At 39.0% G+C, this 20,618-nt stretch overlaps 1 protein-coding gene across 2 annotated transcripts in view; it reads left to right on the top strand.

Annotated features, from left to right (window-relative positions):
- Nucleotides 1-20,618, top strand: part of LOC113056341 (protein bicaudal C homolog 1-like) — a 92,555-nt gene that overhangs the window by 44,318 nt on the left and 27,619 nt on the right. For both annotated transcript variants that reach the window (XM_026223073.1, XM_026223074.1), the window contains exons 4-6: nucleotides 13,415-13,494; nucleotides 14,624-14,782; nucleotides 16,238-16,291. In XM_026223073.1, the coding sequence (XP_026078858.1) occupies nucleotides 13,415-13,494; nucleotides 14,624-14,782; nucleotides 16,238-16,291 (293 nt within the window). The remainder of the gene's footprint in view (nucleotides 1-13,414; nucleotides 13,495-14,623; nucleotides 14,783-16,237; nucleotides 16,292-20,618) is intronic.

The following is a 20,618-nucleotide window of genomic DNA, read 5'->3' as shown; positions in this document are numbered from 1 at the left end:
TTTAGCTATGCTTACCGTATTTTTCGGACTATAAGTTGCACCTATGTATAAGTCCCATCAGTCCAAAAATATGTCATGACGAGGAAAAAAACATATACAAGTCGCACTGGACTATGAGTCGCATTTATTTAGAACCAAGAACCAAGAGAAAACATTACCGTCTACAGCCGCGAGAGGGCGCAGTAGTGTTTTTGCTTGGTTCATTTCTCTTAGTTCATATCAAATTAATTCTGATAAATAAGTCGCACCTGTCTATAAGTCAAAGGACCAGCCAAACTATGAAAAAAAGTGTGACTTATAGCCTGGAAAATACGGTAAATTATTGATTTAAAATGCCCTAAAATGTGAAAACTCATGTCACGCACAAACTTTGAATGCTTCGCTGCCCCCTCTGTCTGGGCCATACCATCTTTTCACATACAAAGACCCAGCACCTGGCTGACATTTCTGACTCACACTCAGTCCTAGGCCAACTTGGCCAATCCCTCTCGGAGTGCTGTAAATCTCGGACTGCTGTATGTAGAGATTTATAGGAGGACAGGAGAACAGAACTCCCACTGGTCTGCTCTTAAAGGGGGCAGCAGCTGTAAAAACAGTCCGAAACGCTCCGTTCTTCCAGTGCTTATCACCCGGTCCACCGCTCTGTTGCATCACACCAGGCTCTTGTCTCCATGGAGAGCTGCTAGGCTGCTGACGTGCGCTGCCCAGTGTGCTCCCACAGTGGACCGAAAGGGAATTTAAGGTTACTTCCTTTAAATGAACATCTTTGGCTCTTTTGTCAGCAGATTTTGGATTCAATAGAGTTGCCCTCTTGATCCCATGGAAATAAATTTCTTCCCAGAATGACTTTGTTATGTGTAAGGAGCAAATGAGACGTTACCATATCAACAGATGTGAGGTACATTGGAATTGTATGGCTCCAACAGGATTTTACATTTTGATACAAAACGAGTTCTATAAAAAAGTTCCATAAACGTATTCACTAATAGTTACTGCAATGAACTTTAAATAATACAAATGGAAATTAGTGCTCATGCCTTAGCATTGTTATTTCTCCCACTTACTACAGGTAAATAAAAATTAAGTTTAAGACTATTGTTTCATTTTTATTTTTGTTAATTTTACATTGAAAAAATACATTTTACATTGTACTTTAGTTTTAAAATATTAAACTTAGGCATGATTATTTAATTTGTACAATTTTAATTAAGTAGTTTGTTAATCTCACAAACAATACAATAGATTATTTTGCCTAATTTTTGGTTTTTATTACAAACATTTTGGATTATTATCATTTGAAATGTATACTTATATAGTAAAACTCTTTAATATAATATAATATAATATAATATAATATAATATAATATAATATAATATAATATAATATACACTGAACAAAATTCTAAACACTACACTTTTGTTTTTGCCTCCATTTTTCATGAGCTGAACTCAAAGATCTAAGACTTGTTCTATGTACACAAAAGGCCTATTTCATCTAAAATATTGTTCACAAATCTGTCTAAATCTGTGTTGGTGAGCACTTCTCTTTTGCCGAGATAATCCATCCACCTCACTGGTGTGGCATATCAAGATGCTGATTAGACAGCATGATTATTGCACAGGTGTGCCTTAGGCTGACCACAATAAAAGGCCACTCTAAAATGTGCAGTTTTATTACACAGCACAATGCCACAGATGTCCAAGTTTTGAGGGAGCGTCCAGTTGACATGCTGACTGCAGGAATGTCCACCAGAGCAGTTGCCCGTGAATTGAATGTTAATCTCTCTACCATAAGCCATCTCCAAAGACGTTTCAGATAATTTGACAGTACATCCAACTGGCCTCACAACCACAGACTACGTGTAAGCACACCAGCCCAGGACCTCCACCTCCAAGATCGTCCGAGACCAGCCACCCAGAGGCTGCTGCAACAATCGGTCTGCATAATCTAAGAATTTCTGCAAAAACTGGCAGAAACTGTCTCAGGGAAGCTCATCTGCATGCTCGTCATCCTCATTGGGGTCTTGACCTGACTGCAGATCATCATTGTAACTGACTTGAGTGGGCAAATGCTCACATTCAATGGTGTCTGGCACTTTGTAGAGGTTTTCTCTTCATAGATGAATCCCGGTTTTCACTGTACAGGGCAGATGGCAGACAGTGTGTATGGGGTCGTGTGGGTGAGCGGTTTGCTGAAGTCAATGTTTTGGATTGAGTGATCCATGGTGGCAGTGGGGTTATGGTATGGGCAGGCATATGTTATGGACAATGAATACAGGTGCATTTTATTAATGACATTTTGAATGCACACAGATACCGTGAAGCATACTCACTGGACATGTCACCTATTGAGCATGTTTGGGATGCTCTGGATCGGCGTATACGACAGCATGTTCTAGTTCCTGGCAGACTTGAACTTGAACTTGAACTTGAATATCCTTCGGACAGCCATTAAAGAGGAGTGGACCAACATTCCACAGGCCACACTCAACAACCTGATCAACTCAACGCAAAGAAGATGTGTTGTACTGCGTGAGGCAAATGGTGGTCACAGCAGATATTGACTGGTTTTCTCGGTAAAGGAGAAGTGCTCCCTAACAGAGATTTAGACAGATTTGTAAACAATATTTGAGATGAAATAGGCCTTTTCTGTAAACAGAAAAAAGTCTTACATCTTTGAGTTCAGCTCATAAAAAATGGGGGCAAAAACAAGTGTTGGGTTTATAATTTTGTTCAGTGTAATATAATATTGGAAGGATTTTATAGCTGATTCAAAACAAGTTCTATAAATAGTTCCATAAATGTATTTACTAATTCAGATTTGCAAGAAACTTTATAAAATAAAATAAATGAAACGACAAAACATCAAAAAGTAAGAGTTCATGCATTAGGACTTTTATTTACTTATGTATTTATTTATTATACCCAAGGTTAATATTGATCATTTCATAATACTGCATTTTTACTTTTGTAAATTAAACTACACATACAACAATGTTTTGTGACTTTAAGTGAAAGTGAAAAGTCATGACATCTACCAAATATGGTGACCCATACACAGAATTGGTGTTCTGCATTTAATCCATCCAAGTGCACACACACACACAGCAGTGAGAAGTGAACACACACCCGGAGCAGTGGGCAGCTATATATCCAGCGCCCGGGGAGCAACTGGGGGTTCAGTGCCTTGCTCAAGGGCACTTCAGCCATGGGTATTGAGGGTGGAAGAGAGCACTGTTCATTCACCCCCCACAACACCTGCCAGCAACGAGACTCAAACCTGCAACCTTCGGGTAACTAGTCCAAGTCTCTAACCATAAGGCCACAGCTGCACCTATAGTCACATTAGTTTTAAAATGTAAAATTTAGTTTCATTGTATTGTGTTATTTAATTAATTTTGTTTTATTTTGATAATCTCTTCAACAGGACTACTGACTCTTTTGCCTGTAATAAATTATCATTTATTAAGTATAAGTTATAATTGAAAATATGCTTTATAAGAATAATATAATATAGTATATAATATATATATATAATCTTGATGCTTTTATTTGTAAGATTCAAAACACTGCAGGAACCCAAAGTATTCTATCCCTTAAAAAATATGACTTATTCCCTTTAAGTCCTTTAGGTATTTCCCACCTTTATAAAAACTGACTCAGTCACCTATGTGTGCTTGAGCTCTTTATGGTGCAGTGAGTACACAGCAGTGTTCTGCTACATAACAAGACATTCAGAGCTCACGTGTATGTTCTCCGTGACTTTATAGGAACACAACAGCAATAAACATCCAGAGTCACTTGGGAGAACTCGTTGATGTTTGGAGGGCCACAGGAAAGCCTGAGCCTCTCCATTAAGGTCTCAATATTATCATCAAGCCTTCTTTGGTTGCAGCCCTCACACGAGGAGATGTTATCATGTCTCTATTGCTGCCGCTACATCTGTCTGCTCATTATAGCGCAGCAATCCAAAGTATGTATTAGAAAAACAGAACAGCTTCATGCTTTTCCTCCACGCAAAAAGGCCTGTGTGTCCTAAGAGTCATTTTAAAAATTAATGTCATTTGAAATGGAATTAATTGCTTCCATAATACATTTCTTTCTTTCTTTCATGTGGACAAGGATGAATTCAGAGTGCCATAGTGTATTTTGTTTTTGTTAGCTCACGAACATCTGTTCAGTCACACACAGCAGTAGAGGCCCATAGATTTCTCACTGTTTGTTGTGCAAGATGTCCTGACACCAGATGTGCTAAATCATGTGACTTATGAAGCACAAAAGAACACAAATTTAAAAGCTAATGAATGGAAGAAATTTATAGGACGTGTATTTTGTGGAATCTTAAAAACATGAACGCAAATATATTATTCATCTGTACTTTAAGCCTCTTGGAAAAAGTGGTAAATATATTGGTTAGGATACTTTCCTCCTTAGACCGCCTTAAAGGGGGGGTGAAATGCTCGTTTTCACTCAATATCCTGTTAATCTTGAGTACCTATAGAGTAGTACTGCATCCTTCATAACTCCAAAAAGTCTTTAGTTTTATTATATTCATAAGAGAAAGATAGTCTGTACCGATTTTTCCCGGAAAAACACGACCGGCTGGAGGCGTGACGTGTGGGCGGAGCTAAAGAATCACGAGCGCCAGTAGGCTTTTGTGTTGAGAGTGTTTGGAAGCTGTGACACCGTGAGGAAAAAACCAACCAAAACAAACCATGGCTAACAGTCAGATTCAGCGTATATTTATGATCCAGAATCAGACCCGAGGCTGAAACTGAACGAGAGCAGCAGCAGCAACGACTCGCTCCGAGCGGGGTTCAAACCCGGGTCTCAGGCATCGGAGGTGGACGCACTAACAAGGAGGCAGAGATATTTTAAGCAGTTTTACTCACCGCCTGCGGTTCCAACACACGATCGTGGCCCTTTTTCGTTGGGATTGCATCATCCTAAGAAATAAACGATACGCAAATCCGTCGTCAAACTGGGCCTTGTTTGTAAAACAAGCATCTTCGAAATGCAGGGAACAAACAAACACTTGCACAACTCCGTTGATGCTCTGTAAAAATAAACTCCATCCACTGGTCTCTTAATGCTGTTTTTTTTTTTGGTAATCTGTGCAGGGTTGTCTTGCCCTGGCAACCAAAAATAGACTTCTTTTGTGACATTTCGCGACGCTCTCGCTCTGATCAGTGAATGTCTGTTGTGCTCTCAGTACTCTGCTATACGGGAGCGCGCGCTCTTCCGGCAAACGTGCCCTTAGGACCCATATAAGGAAATTCCGCTCCATCTAACGTCACACAGAGCCATACTCGAAAAAAAACTTTCCTAAACTTGTGACAAACTGGAAGGAGTATTTTTGGAACAGAAATACTCCTTCAAACGTACAATTTTTGAAACTTTTTTTGAAACTTTGTCCATGTTTAGCATGGGAATCCAACTCTTTAACAGTGTAAAAAACTCAGTATGCATGAAATAGCATTTCATCCCCCCCTTTAAAGTTTAAAGCAACAGAGTAAGTCTTGAGGCTGCCATCTAGTGGCTAAGCATTCCTAAAAGTGTAGTGTAAATGCAGTACGTGCAGTTGTTATACAGTACATAAAATATACCCACACCTGTTACTACACAACATTTGAATTAATATGGCCATCAATTTCTCAGCCATAAATAATAAAAATATGCTGTTGTGCCTTCCATCATTTAACAAGTTAACTACACAGAATAACTACACTTTTTTATTTGTTTTAATTAGTCAGTTTTGTGATATAGGCCTGTTTGGAACATTGACTCCAATATGTCAACAAAATGAAATGACTGTTTTACTACTGTCACATGGTATTCATGCAGTATATATCATCATACGCCCCAGCTATTAAGTGAGAGTGACCAATGTATATTTCTCAAACAAACATGTTTCTCAGGATGTAGATGCATTCTCCCTGGACATTTTTTTTTTAATACTAACTGCTATTGCTGTCTTTTACTGCAGCTGTTTTCACTCACAGTGGCAGCACTGCAACAGTTTGCACGTCTCTCAGCACATGACACAACCCACTGTGGGCATTTCCAAGCAGTCCATATAACACTGCAGCCCCTAAAACAGCATGCTCCATTTAGCTCACTCCACCCCCTGGGTGGATGAACAACTCTCTGAAAAGACATTTCCCTCTTAAACTCAACTTCCCCACTAATCCAAATGTTAGAAAATATAAAAACAAATCAATGGATCCTAAACCGATCACCAAATGTCAAGCTTTCTATAGCCAGTGGCAGTCCAGCAAATTCTTTCCACATGATTCAGCATGATGAATCATAACTGTAATGAACTGATTTGGTGTATTTAGCTTGTTGGTTGTTTGATTTCTCCACTTTTTTTTACATTCCCCCACTGTGTTTGAAATGACTGATTTAGACTCTCAGAGGAATGTGTTTCAACAGATGTGTTTCTCACCACAGTCAGCGCAGTGTAGCGCTTATCAAAGCCAGCTGTGGATGGAGGTGTGTGTCAGCAAAGCATCCATAGATGAAGCTATATTTAAACACTAGTCAAAAGGTGTGAGCAAACCATGTGAAAGAACATCCCTGATGGGTTTTTCTAGTTGGCTCCTGCTAATTGTTACTATATATGTACATCATTAGGGTATTTCATTGATAGCCATTCAAAATAAAAAAAAGTTTGCATAATACTGCATAAATTCAATTGGGGTGAATGAGAAATCTAACAAATAGCTGTTTTCATGTATTATGGATTGATTACAGGTATTGTAATATAGTGTGTAAAGCTCTGGGCTAGAACTGCAATCCATTTGGATGCTGGAAATCCACCTATAGGATGGTTTAAATGAGAGTGACCAGACATCTCCATTTTCCTGTTGACAGACAGTGACCAGTTTTTGGTGTCCTGTCCCCGGAAATGTCCTTGTTTTACAGCACATTTAAAGCTGCGGTAGGGAACTTTTGACCCTCTAGCGGTTAATAAACAGAACTGCTTGCGTCTTGTGGAAGAACATCGTAGCCGGAACTACTTCTCTCTGTTTATGTCTATGAAGAATCACAAAGGTACTGGGTTACTCCGCCGCGGTACCCCCGAAGCAATCTAAAATAGTCCGAATATAAACACTTATTATAGGTGTACCCTAGTGATTCAGGACAAGCTAAAAACATGGTTTGGAAAATGGATTCATGGTGTAATCGCTTATTATATACATTTTCCTACATTTTGAACACAAACAAAGCTACGGACCGCAGCTCTGATTGGTTGTTTTTTACCGGGAGCGATGGAGTTTCTGCAAATGGCAATAGGACCACTGGGAGGAGCCAGAGGAGGTTTAATAAATATGTAAAAAATATTTTTTTTACAAAAGTTCCCTACAGCACCTTTAACTGGATAAGTCAGGGTAGTTCATATACTAACTATAAATGTTAAATACTGTTTGTATTTACCATGTAACAGGGCCTGAACAAGGTGCCAGATTGTGTTACACACAATTTTAAATGTTCCTGTTAAAAAACAAACAACTATATATATATATATATATATATATATATATATATATATATATATATATATATTAGGGCTTGCATAGACTAGTCGAGTAGTCGAGTGATCGACTACTTCAACCACTAGTCGGCGCTGTCGGAAACAATCGACTACTCGAGCATGTATTAACCATAATGCGTGCAAAGAGTTTGCAAATACAACGTGAATTTTAGGATTACAATATTGTGTATATATAGCTGTTACTTTCTATGACCTTATCTATTTTGCATGTAAAATTAGAATATGTAAATAGGGATGTGCCTGAAGCCGAATACCTTATTCGGAATGGCACGGATAATGACTTCAAAAATGAATAACAGACTAGGAATAATTCTGCCTGAATACTCGGCTGAAGCTGGCACAGTCCAGAGTTTACTAGATAACAGGTGAGCCAGGGGATCAGCGCAATATTATACGGAGAGCTCTAAAGTCAAGAGTGTGAAGTAAACTTTATGAGTGAAAAGAGCACAAATCAAACACAGCATTGCTGTTGTCTCTCCGTGCATCTCTCAGAAATCAGAGCTTGGAAGGGTAATATCACCTTTAATAATACATCATACACATTCTATTGTATATATTCAAAAGGCAATGCTTTGAACCTTAGGCTACGATATGATATGAATGAATGGATTAAGCACAGCGCTCACAAATCAAACAGCTGCGCTGCGTGTCTCAGTCTTTTAAAAACCAGTTCTTGATTCTGTCGTGTTCAAACGATCACTAAACGTTTGTCATGACATCTCTCTGCTTGCATGATAAATATTATTTTTGAAATGAATAATTATTTTAGTTTAACACGGCATACTTATTCAGTGATAACTATGAAAAAAAAAGATAACGATCTTACTGTACGACATTGCATCCGAATGCAGATACGAGTGATTGGTACAGACACAAATACAAATACTGGCTGTTTCATTGAAATTTAAATATGTAATGTCATAATAGTTTTGACAATTTATATATGTAATTATTGTATAAGGCTATGAATTAATAAGCATTTATTGATTAAAAAAAGCAATTTAATGTCATTTACAGTAGCATGAATATATATATATATATATATAGTAAATATATCAATTATTATATTATATTAAACAAATACTCAAACTTAGCCTAATAGGCAAAATAATAACCAATTATTTTTGTAAAGTTTTTTTTTTTAAGTTGTAATTTTGTCATAATACTGTTTTGATCAGTTTTTTATCTGCAATGATTAATACTTACTGTTTTTCATGGTGTCTCTGTGTGTGTATTGGTGAATTAAGTTCAATCAAACTATTCAGAGTGACTGTTTACACTAAGTCCAAATACCCCGTCTTGTTGGCTGAAGCTATTTACACTAACTCCATCCACCAACGTGTGATTTGGCTAGTCAATACTACAAGACAAACGACATTAGTCAGCATCAGTGGTGCAGATGGAAAAATGTGTGCCGTATTCATTTTGACACGATCTACATGGGTTTGAATCACATCCAAAAAAGGCATTTATTTTCAATGAAAATGAAGAATATGATTTTTTAAAAAGTTGAAAATGAGGTATCAGGTAGGGTTAGGACAGCTGTAGGGTGTCACTGTCTGGTGTGCAAAACAAAGCACACAATGAAGTATAATCAAGAGTTATTTTAATAATCCATAGGAGAGAAAGGGCATAGCCAAACACAAATCCAAACGAAGAAACATCAATAGCAGAAATAGGAAGGAACAATGCAAAACACAGGCTTTAAATATTGAAAATGTAATCAAGAAGAACAGAAACAGGTGTGAAGCTAATTAATCAAAGAACATGGAAACGAAATAGGCAGGAAAACAGAGACAGAGAAAACTAAACCAAAATAGATCATACATGTGACATAGGGAGGGCTTTGTTGTACCAATAAGGTGGCATCCATTTAATAGTAAAAATGTTATCAGTGTAAATAGAGTCTATAACTATTTGCACTTAGTGTAAACTTGGGGGGGGGGGAGTTGTGGCCTAGTGGTTAGAGAGTATGACCCCTAACCTTAGGGTTGTGGGTTCGAGTCCCGGGCCGGCAATATAACGACTTGAGCAAGACACTGAAGCCCCAACTGCTCCCCGGGCGCCGCAGCATAAATGGCTGCCCACTCCTGTGTGTGTGTGTGTGTGTGTGTGTGTGTGTGTGTGTGTGTGTGTGTGTGTGTGTGTGTGTGTGTGTGTGTGTGTGTGTGAATACACTTTGGATGTGTTAAATGCAGAACACAAATTCTGAGTATGGGTCACCATACTTGGCTAAATGTCATGTCACTCTTTTTCTCTTTTTAACAGCATATCACAAAAAATGTGTAGTGTAAATAGCCTCTATCGCTAAGAAAATATGCTATTTTGGCTTTGATTTTGGCTTTGATATTGTTTTTAATTTTTTAGAAATCTGGTCACCTTAACTTAAATGTTGTAACTGTTTTCTTAATAAGGTCTTAAATTGCTAGAACATATAGTGTAAGCCTAGATATTTCCATGAACATCTCAAGAATCCCAAACAATTTGTTCCACAAAGCCACCCTCCATCATATTCATAACAACAACTGCACCGACGGTATGAAGATTTATGGTTTTGAAGTAATTTAATAAGCCATTTTTGCTTTGCATGCACAAATTTGTAAGTTTGGCGCATTGTGGCACCCTTGAACACCATCCACACCAACATTGCTTCACTCTGTATGCAATAGACACATAACCTTACGTTTCAACCACTCTTGTAAATCCAACCCTTACCACCCTATGCCACTCAAAGCTGGTGAGGTGGACAATAATTGCACACGTGGAAGCTGAGAGATCCAAATCATCGGCTGTAATCCTACAAGCGATAAATCACACTGGATCAGCACATTTGCATGAGAAAAGCCACTTTGTATGCGATTATATTATTTTTCCCACCTAACACCACAGTATAAACTGTGAACCTCTGGTGAGCACTTCACTTTGACCACAGAAAATGGTCACATTACATAGAATTTTATCTAAGGCCAGTCTTTCTGTAGTGGCTAACTCTAAACGCTCTGTATGTTTTCTGTTGCATGGAATGTTGCTGGAGTGTTTTGTAGTATTTTGTGGTATTATTATTTTCTTTCTTTTTTTAAGATACACTTACGTTTTTCCCATATTACTGGTTTTCCTTTTACATTTTTACATTTTAATAAATGTTAGTTTCAGAAAGTATATCTTCTCAACTTAATGCATAATTTTTTTTTATGTATTAATTTATGAAACTATAAAAAATAGTTAGGTAACCATACCTAAGACGTTCCCTTTCAGTCAGTCATGTTCGACAACACTGATGTTAGGGGTCCCTATGGAAAACACCACAACCACTGAACTGTGTTAAGAGGGTTGGTGTTTCAGATGTAAGTAACACCTGGCATTCCAAATCGGAACTTATTAAAAGTTGCTCACTGACAGAAAACCACTGAATACATCGCCAGAATCACCAACAGCAGAAGAGGTTTCACTTCTCTTATAATCTTTTAGAGATGAATGGAAGAGAGACCGCTCAAACACAAGCAACCACTCGGCTCTGAAGTAAAAATCTAAATGAGTGAATACATGATGCCGGCCTCTTGTTTACCCCGTATGGGGGAGTGACTGGGCATGCAAATTCCACTCGTCCACAAAGCCGAAGAAGCAGCTTGTTGGAGAAGCAGTTGTGACAGTGGCAAATAAATATCCAAGAACAGATTATTTATTTACAACTACAAAAAGGAGACGACAACTGAACTGGAGAAGATGGCACTCTTACAATCTCCATAAGGTCTTGTACCATGGCAAACTACATTGCTATGTTGTGTATGTAATGATAATACACTTCTATGCTTTGTTTATTTTAAATTAGAAGGTATAACATTAAGGTATATTAAAGGGTTAGTTCACCCTAATATTAAAGTTGTGTCATTAATTACTCACCCTCATGTTGTTCCAAACCCGTAAGACCTCTTAGTCCTAGAGCTGTCCCTCCATTGAAAATGTATGTACGGTATAATGTCTATGTCCAAAAAGGTAATATAAACATCTTCAAAGTAGTCCATGTGACATCAGAGGGTCAGTTAGAATTTTTTGAAGCATCGAATTACGTTGAGCGCAAAAGAACTGGTGAACCGTTTTCTTCAGCCGGTTTATTGAATCGAACTGTCTGAAAGAACCGGTTCGCGGAAAAGAACCAAACTTTCCATCACTACTGGTGATACGAAAACCGATGCAACCGGTTCTTGACTCAAGAACGAGTCAATCCTTCGTTCGTTATCTGGCTCGGCTCGGTGTTCATTTTCAGTTCTTTCTTCACAGCACTTCAGTCAGTATACTGTAAATTACAGTAAATGAATTACTCCAGGATATTGGTTTGTTTTAACTCAGAGGGAGTGTCAGCCACGTTAAAAAAGTTAACAGCTTAAGTCATTTGTAGATTGATGCTTATTGGAGATGCGAACCATTTCAAACGATTCAGTTCGATTTGGTGAACTGGTTCAAGAAGATCAGGTTACATGAAATGATTCGTTCGCAAACCGGATATCACTAAACTGCAGGGAACGCACTCACAACAGAAGAGAAGACAATGCTGAATAAAGTCGTAGTTTTTGCTTTATTTTATAAATGTATATTTGTGATGCTTCAAAAAATTCTAACTGACCCTCTGATGTCAGATGGACTACTTTGAAGATTTTTTTAGTACCTTTCTGGACATGGACAGTATACTGTACATACATTTTTAATGGAGGGACAGAAAGCTCTCGGATTGAATCTAAAATATCTTAAACTGTGTGATGAACGGAGGTCTTACAGGTTTGGAACGACATGAGGGTGAGTTATTAATGACATAATTTTAATATTTGGGTGAACTAACTCTTTAAAGTTCATGTAGAATTGACGTGCTGTTACATTTCTGGAGAGGTGCATATCAGGCTGCGCCATAGGCTATGCGTGCTACGCACAATCACTTTGAAGCAGAAGTATAAATCAGCCTTCAGTGGGCGGTTCTTGGGTGGAAAACATTGTAAATGGACCAGACATTTGTATAAATGCAATTAGTAAGAAGTCTTTCTGTGGGACACTAAGCAGATGTTTAATTCATGTTGGCAAGAAGGTTGGGAAAGTGGATTAGTTCAGGGGAATGTTTTTTATTTTTATTTTTGCAGCACAATAAGACAGATGTTTATGGTGCGGAAGTCAATGACAGAATGAGCAAGTGCTGAAATTATATAATTTCTGTCTGGAATTATTTAACCATGAGGCACTGTATGCAGTTTTCTGCCAGCCCTACTTCATGTGAGATATAACTGCTACATAAATCAATGAATATATGAATGATCATATCGATGAACGATTATATTGTTGATAAAAATTCTTGATGAAAATAATAACTAGATTTTGACATTTTCTGAAAGTGTACATTTTGATTCCCTATGCAGAGCAGACTTACTAGTGTGAGGAATTTGGGGTGTGTTGTTTTTGTTGTTGTTGTTGTTGTTGTTGTTTTACAAAACCATTCAAAAGTTTGAGTTTGGTAAGATTTAAAAAAAAAAAAAATCAAAGAAGTATAATATGCTCACCAAATACAGTAAAAATAGTAATAATATGGGATTTTATTAGTGTGAAATAACTGTTTTCTATTTAAATATATTTTAAAATGTAATTTATTCCTGTGGTGCAAAGATGTACTTTCTGCATCATTACTACAGTCTTCAGTACAAGATCCTTCTGATATCATTCTAATATACTGATTTGCTGCTCAAAACAATTGTGCTGATTAGTTATTGGTTTGCTTAAGTACTTTTCCTTTTTTTTTTTTTTTGCTAATGAAAATGCTTTATATGGGGTAAATAAACCTTATGACATGACTTACACTTATCTATTTTTGTCATTCAGATCCACATATCAAAGTTAGTGGTAAGAGGGACAATGTGAAGGAAGCCAAGGAGAAGATCGTGTCTGTCCTGGACACTAAGGTGAGCATGTCAAGTCATATTGAGTGATTCTTATTTGATATGTCACTGCGCATTCTTTCAAAATGCCTCATTCGTCATCCCTGTCATCCTTGGTTGCTGTAGTAGCTGGATGATTTGGTTTAAGGACAGCTGTGACATTTGAAGCAATGGAATTTAAAGATCCTGAGAGGAAATATGTGGAGCCTGACATCAGGAGCTCTGCATATATTTATAAGGAATGAATCATGACTTAAACCACATTGGGTAAAAGGAAGACAAATGCCATTACATGATACCATTGGGTGACTGTGAAGACATTGGGGGTTCAGGAGCAGCTGGCATCTGTGGTATCTGCTTTATCAAAACATTAGAGATTGTTATAGAAATTATACAACTGATTTCAGACTATATCCATTCTTCTGGTAATTTGTGCCAGACATAATGCAGAACATCCACCAACTCCAACTGAAGAGTTTGTTGTAACATCACTATATATTCCCTCACATTTTGGATGTGAAATGGGAAATTTTGTGTATTGAAATCTATCTGTAGACTTGATGTAATGAAAAACTGACTTGGCTGTAGCTGATAGATCTAATTCAGGTTGTTGCAACATTAATGAACCTGCTCAAAGGGGCGGGGTCTTTTTTCCTGTATTTAAAAGTGAAGCAATTTTGTTCACTTTTAAAATATGCTCAGTGTTTTAATATTGAAAGTGCAAGCAACTTCCTCGGCTCAAAAAACACTGCATTAATTCCAAGCACAATTAGCCACCATGAGCAAACAGGGCATATTTTGCATCAGAGACCAAGCAAATAACACTAAAAGTAAAAAATAAAAATTCAGTAAAGAAAAAGTAATAATGTGAAATATCTTTACAATTTACAGTAACTGTTTTGTATTTGAATATATTTTCAGATGTAATCCCTGTGATCGCAAAACTGAATTTTCAGCAAACATTACTTTATTGTTATTAATGTTAAATTACATTTTTCTGCTTCATATTTTTGTGATACATTTTTTTAAATCAGATACTTCTGGTATATATGCGGTACTGCTATTGGACAAATAATGGCATAGAAATTACACCTTTAAACCGAGATGGCTATGGTACAGCAGTTAATACAATCTGACTCTTTTGTTTCCTCAGAGCAATCGCGTGACTCTAAAGATGGACGTCTCACATACCGAGCATTCACATGTCATTGGCAAAGGGGGGAACAATATCAAGAAGGTGATGGAGGACACGGGCTGTCACATCCACTTCCCTGACTCCAACCGCAACAACCAAGCTGAGAAGAGCAACCAGGTGGGAATCTGACTTACACAGCTCATGTAAACATGTCCAGAAAAAAAAAGAGAAAATATAAGAAACTACTCAAATTTTTGCATAAACAAAAAATTATGCCTATTTTTAGGATCTGTAGAATCCTTAGCAATTAAGCACAAGTTTTCATTTACATACTGTGTATGGTTTACTTTGTTATTATTTTCAGTATGCTGTAATACAGTATTTTTTTATTATCATAAGATAATTGCATAAATATAACTGCAATACTGAAAATGGGGGTATGATTGATTGTCATATAAATCATGATAAATGTCAAAAATTGTTCTAAATGTTCTAAAAAATAATAATAAAACTAAATAAATCGGTTGGTAATAAAATAAATATATTATGCTGCATGTTTTCGATTTAAAACAGTATTACAGATTTACACAGTAAAAAACTGTGCTTTTCTGTAATATTATTACATAACTGTTTTCTGTTTTATTATAGTGTCAAATGTAATTGTATTCCTGTGATGTCAAAGCTGAATTTTCAACATCACTACCTTCAGAATTCATTCTGATATGTTGATTTGATGCATGATTAAGAAACTTTTACATATTATTATCAATGCTGAAAACAGTGCTGTTTATTGTCCGGATTATGCTTTTGTAACATTATTTATGTAAGTCCTTGATCAATTTTATGCATCCTTGCTGAATAGAAGTATTAATCTCCTTAAAAAAAACTTTAGAATGGAAGAGTATATGCAAAAACAATAATATTATTTAAACGTATAAATTATATGTATATTTAAAACTACATTCTTGTTATTTTGGGATGAAACATGACCTGGACATGTTCTTGACAGGTTTCTTGAGATTCACTCATAATTTTCATATCAGGTTCTGGGGCCCTGTTTTGATTTCTTGAAATGAGTTTATGTGTAACTGAGATGCTGAATGCTTGCATAATGTCTGTAGCCTTAGGGAGAATTAAGACTGAGCCATAATTGGGTGTGAGACGGCTTTTCAGCCTTGATGACGTGGGGAATGTGGAAATTGAATAATGTCATGGCTCTCCCTCGGTGTGGGCTCGTGTGTTGGGTTCAGAGTGGCTGGTACTTGCTGACAGGTGAATGAGAGCCAGTCAGGCTAGAATGAAGAAATCTTACCTCATGGTGCTCACACGATAGCATTTGGCAGACGAGTATTTTTCATTCTTAAGGGATTAGTTCATGCAAAAATGAAAATAATTTTCTCGCCCCCATTTCGTTCCAAATGCATTCCTTTGTTGTTGTTTTTTCCTGTGGAAAACAAATGAAAATCAAATAAAAATGTCAGTGGAAGATCCTGTATGACGTTTGCAGTATATTCATTCATCATGTCATATGTTAATATTTGTTTTTATTGTTTTAAGTCATACCAAACGATGTACTAAACACCACTTTCTTTACTTCAATGAACATGTGACTTTCTTGGTCCTTTTCTGCAGGTGTCCATAGCTGGCCAGCCAGGAGGAGTGGAGGCCGCCAGAGCCCGAATTCGGGTAAATAAATATTTATAATATGATAAAGGCAGGAAGTAGAAGTGGGGAGGCTGTTATTTATCTTGAGGAAGTTGACAGGTACAGGGGTTGTTAACATAAATGATTTTTTGGATGAGATAAACACATTCCTCAGCATCCCAGCAGTCATCCTGGCAACACAACAATCAGCATTCATCTTTCTCCGGATGTTTCTACAGTAGTTGAGAAAATGCTGCTTGGATCAGGACTGCTGCCCTCTGTTGGTATTGCAGTTTCAATGGCATAAATACCATCCTTTCACAAAGCTGTACACGCAAAAGCTTTTTAATATGATAGAACATGCTGAATAAGAAGGTTGTAAAAAGCATTTGACACTCAGGGTCTTGAGTTTTACTTATAAGAGCAGCTTTAATTATGGTGGGATGCGAAACACATGGTGCCAACTGAAGCTGGTTTGAAACTGCAGTTCTAGTGATAACTGCTCCATCCAGACTCTCTCCTCGGATTTCACCAGCACACGTGCTTCCTCCTCAGAGAGAACCAAGAAAAACAAGCCAAAGCATTCGAGCACAGTGGGCTTTATAAGTGTTTGCATAAAGACTGAGCCCCAATTAACTCAAGGACATTCTACACAAGAAAGATCATTGATCATGACCCACTTTACTATTGTTTCACAAAGCAATTTGTATAAAATCAGTACCTTTGAAAAACCCAGGCTGCTCCATTTTTCATATCCAAAACATATAACGTTCTGTGGGTGAAATGTACATTTGAGGGAAGGATGTTAGTGGGGCAGCCTCTCTTCCTCGTTCGCGTGACCAGAAATGCTGGAAATTCTTCTCTTGACCACCTAATCATCTCCACTTTTTCCACTTTACTCTCTTCAAAAGATCTTCACCCACAGTCGTATTGGGCCATTACACCCATGTGAATGGTATAGTGCGAGCCTAATTCTCACGCACAATCTCAAGTCAAAAGTTTAGTCTCAGTATCAGACCAACTTGTTGTTTGTATGCAGATTGCTGCTTTAAATTTAGAATTTTTTGTTGTTGTTATCAAACCTGACAGGTTTCAGTCTTTCCATTAAAAGTGAAGGGAACCACAAGTTAAAAGATACGAAAAGGTTTTTAAACAAATCCATTAAAATCAAGCTGTTTAATCTAAGTCTTAGATAAAGTCTAAGTGCAAGATAGGGATGTCTTATGTCAATGATAAACTACAGTGTCAACAATAAAGAAAAGATAAAAATTATTTTCACTTTTTTTATTTTAATTAAATTATTGGTAGTTTTGGTAAATTGGCCATTTTCAAGAAAAGCTTAAATGTAAATGACTCTTTTTTTATTATTTTTGTTTTGTTTTTTTACAAATAAAAATCCTCACATTTTGGGGAATTGCATTACATTTTACCACCTGAACTAACCTTGCCTTGTCATAAAAAGTCTCAAAAAAATAATAATAACATATTATTCCAAACTTAAAGGCAATAGGTCACACAAAAATGAAAATGTTTTCATCATTTACTCAACGGCTACAGTCAACTGTTTGGAATGACATGAGTGTGAGTAAACAATGACAGTAATTTCTATTTCAAGTTTTATGAAATAAGGACAATTGTATTACCCTGACATTTTTTACTTTATGGTCCCCAGTAACTATCAAAATGTATTTTAATTCAGAAATTAAAAACATCATCATAGAAAGTTGTATTCAACATTGAGCATCATGTCATTGACCCACAAGCAGAGTGCTTGTATTACATGTTTGTGTATGAAACCGCACGTGTTTGGCCACGTCTCAACACACGTTTAAAGTTTAGCCTTGCTTCCTCAGAGGAACGGAGTTCATCTCAATGGAATGATCAACAGAGTATCTTCCTCACTCTATGGTTGTCACGCCCCCGGGCTGATCTGTCTGTTTTTCCCCATAGTGTGTGTTGTTTACACTTACCATGTGCTTCTGTGTCACCGTGGTGCCCGTCTCCGCCCTCTTGTTTCATTATTATCTTGTTATTGGTCACCATCACCTGCTCTGCATTATGATAATCACTCCTTCTCTATTTAGTCTCCTCATGTGTGCTGTCTGTTGTCAGATCGTCGAGTTGTTTTCGTCCTTGTCTCAACTTTATCCACATCCCTTGTTTAGCCTACACAGAGATCGTGCCCGTTTTGTTTTCATCCTCTAGTTTGTTTGTTTTTTCCCTCTTCCTCCTGCTTTCAGGCAGCGCTACTCTCCAGCCTTCCGTGTTAGAGCTCACCGATCGCTGTCACTCCTCTTCTTCGCCGCGCCACAGCGCGCCACCAGTTCCCCGCCTCAACAGCGCCCCCGCCTCCCTGTCAGTTTGTCCGGGCATTGCATCAGAGGATTTCCTAGTGGAATTCGTCCAGGAGGCTCTTTTGGATCTGCTCCAGACTGCCCTGTTCCTGGATAGTTTTTTGTTAATTCTCATTTTTATTTTTTTCTCTGTCCTTTGGAATTAAGCCATCTAATAAACTGACCTTTTGAGCACCTGCAACTGAGTCCCAGTCTCGCCCCTTGACAGAACGATCTGACCACCATGGACTCAGCAGGTGCAGATCCCCTCAGATCAGCCGTCACCCAGCAGGGCATTCTCCTGGGCCAACATGCCTCCCAGCTAACGTCCACATCGCGGGAGGTTGAGTTCCTTAATGCCAAGTTGTCGGAGCTGACTGCCCAGCTCCAGGAACTTCAGAGACAGACGCCTGCAAGATCGGAGGACCCCACTGGCCTTTCCTCTACCCGTCATGATCCTGAGCCTCATGCCAACAACCCACCTCCCTATGATGGGAACCCTAACTCCTGCAGAGCCTTCCTGTCTCAGTGCTCCCTAGTCTTCGCCCTCCAGCCCCGCCGATATGCCCAGGAGGAGACTAAGGTGGCTTACGTTCTAACCCTCCTCACAGGCAGAGCCCGTGACTGGGGAACTTCAGTGTGGGAGGCCCGGGCTCCCTTTTGTGCCTCGTTTGGGGCTTTTCGACAGGAGATGGTCAAATTATTCGACCGTTCTGCTCGGGGTGATGAAGCAGCGGCCCAGCTGGCACGGCTACAGCAAGGAGGCCGCTCAGTGACCGAGTATGCCATTGAATTCAAGACCTTAGCAGCGGCCTGTGACTGGAATGAGGGGGCTTGCAGAGCTGTGTTTCGTGCTGGACTAGACGAGGAGATCCAAGACAAGATCGCCACCCAAGAGCTTCCACGCAGTTTCGATGATCTGGTCGACCTGGCCCTCCGTGTTGAGAACCGCCTTCGCCTTCGTCACCAACAACTGACTGCTCGCACTTCTTGGAGGGTGGGTGAAATGACCAGCGAATCCACCCCGGTCCTGCCTCTGCCATCTCCTGCTGACCCTGAACCCATGCAGGTGGGACGACTGCGTCTTACTTCCCAGCAGAAGCAAGAGAGACTCACCCGGGGCTTATGTCTCTACTGTGGGAGGGCCGGACACTTCATTGGAAAATGCCCGCTAAAAGCCAAGGCCCATCAGTAGCCAGGGGGATTCTGGTGGGCACATCTCCGCTTAATTTCCCCCACTCCTCCCGCACACTACTTCCCGTGGGTGTCCAGTTCGGAGGTTCTCGTCACTCCTGTTCGGCCCTGGTGGATTCTGGGGCTGGTGGTAGTTTCCTGGACACGGCACTGGCCAAGCAGTGGGGAATTCCCGCCATTCCCCTCTCTACTCCTATCTCTGTTCGGTCTCTGGATGATTCCCCTATCACTACCATCACTCACCTCACCCCTCCTGTAAGTCTTATCGTTTCTGGCAATCACCATGAGATAACCGAGCTGTACCTTCTTGATTCCCCGAGTGCCCCCGTGGTTCTGGGACACCCGTGGTTGGTGCAGCACGGTCCTCATGTGGATTGGGCCAGAAACTCAGTCTTGTCTTGGAAACAGTCTTGTCTTGAGTCTTGTTTGGGTTCTGCCTCTTTTCCTGGTTTTGTGTTTCCTGTTGTGCAGGTGGATGATGCTGATCTGTCCGGGGTGCCGGAGGAGTACTGCGATCTGCGGCAGGTCTTCAGCAAGTCCCGGGCTGTGTCCCTGCCTCCTCACCGGCCTTATGATTGTGCCATCAACCTCCTCCCAGGCACTTCTCCGCCCAGGGGTCGGTTATATTCCCTGTCTGGTCCAGAAAGAGAGGCTATGGACAAATATATTCGTGAGTCCCTTGATGCCGGTCTCATCCGTCCCTCCTCGTCTCCTGCTGGCGCAGGGTTTTTCTTTGTTAAGAAGAAGGACGGCTCCTTGCGCCCTTGTATTGATTACAGAGGTTTGAATGACATTACCATTAAGAATAGGTACCCCCTGCCCTTAATGTCATCTGCCTTTGA

This window comes from Carassius auratus, chromosome 37, assembly GCF_003368295.1.
Source record: "Carassius auratus strain Wakin chromosome 37, ASM336829v1, whole genome shotgun sequence".
Lineage (NCBI taxonomy): Eukaryota > Metazoa > Chordata > Actinopteri > Cypriniformes > Cyprinidae > Carassius > Carassius auratus.
This window is presented reverse-complemented; position numbering and strand designations above follow the sequence as displayed.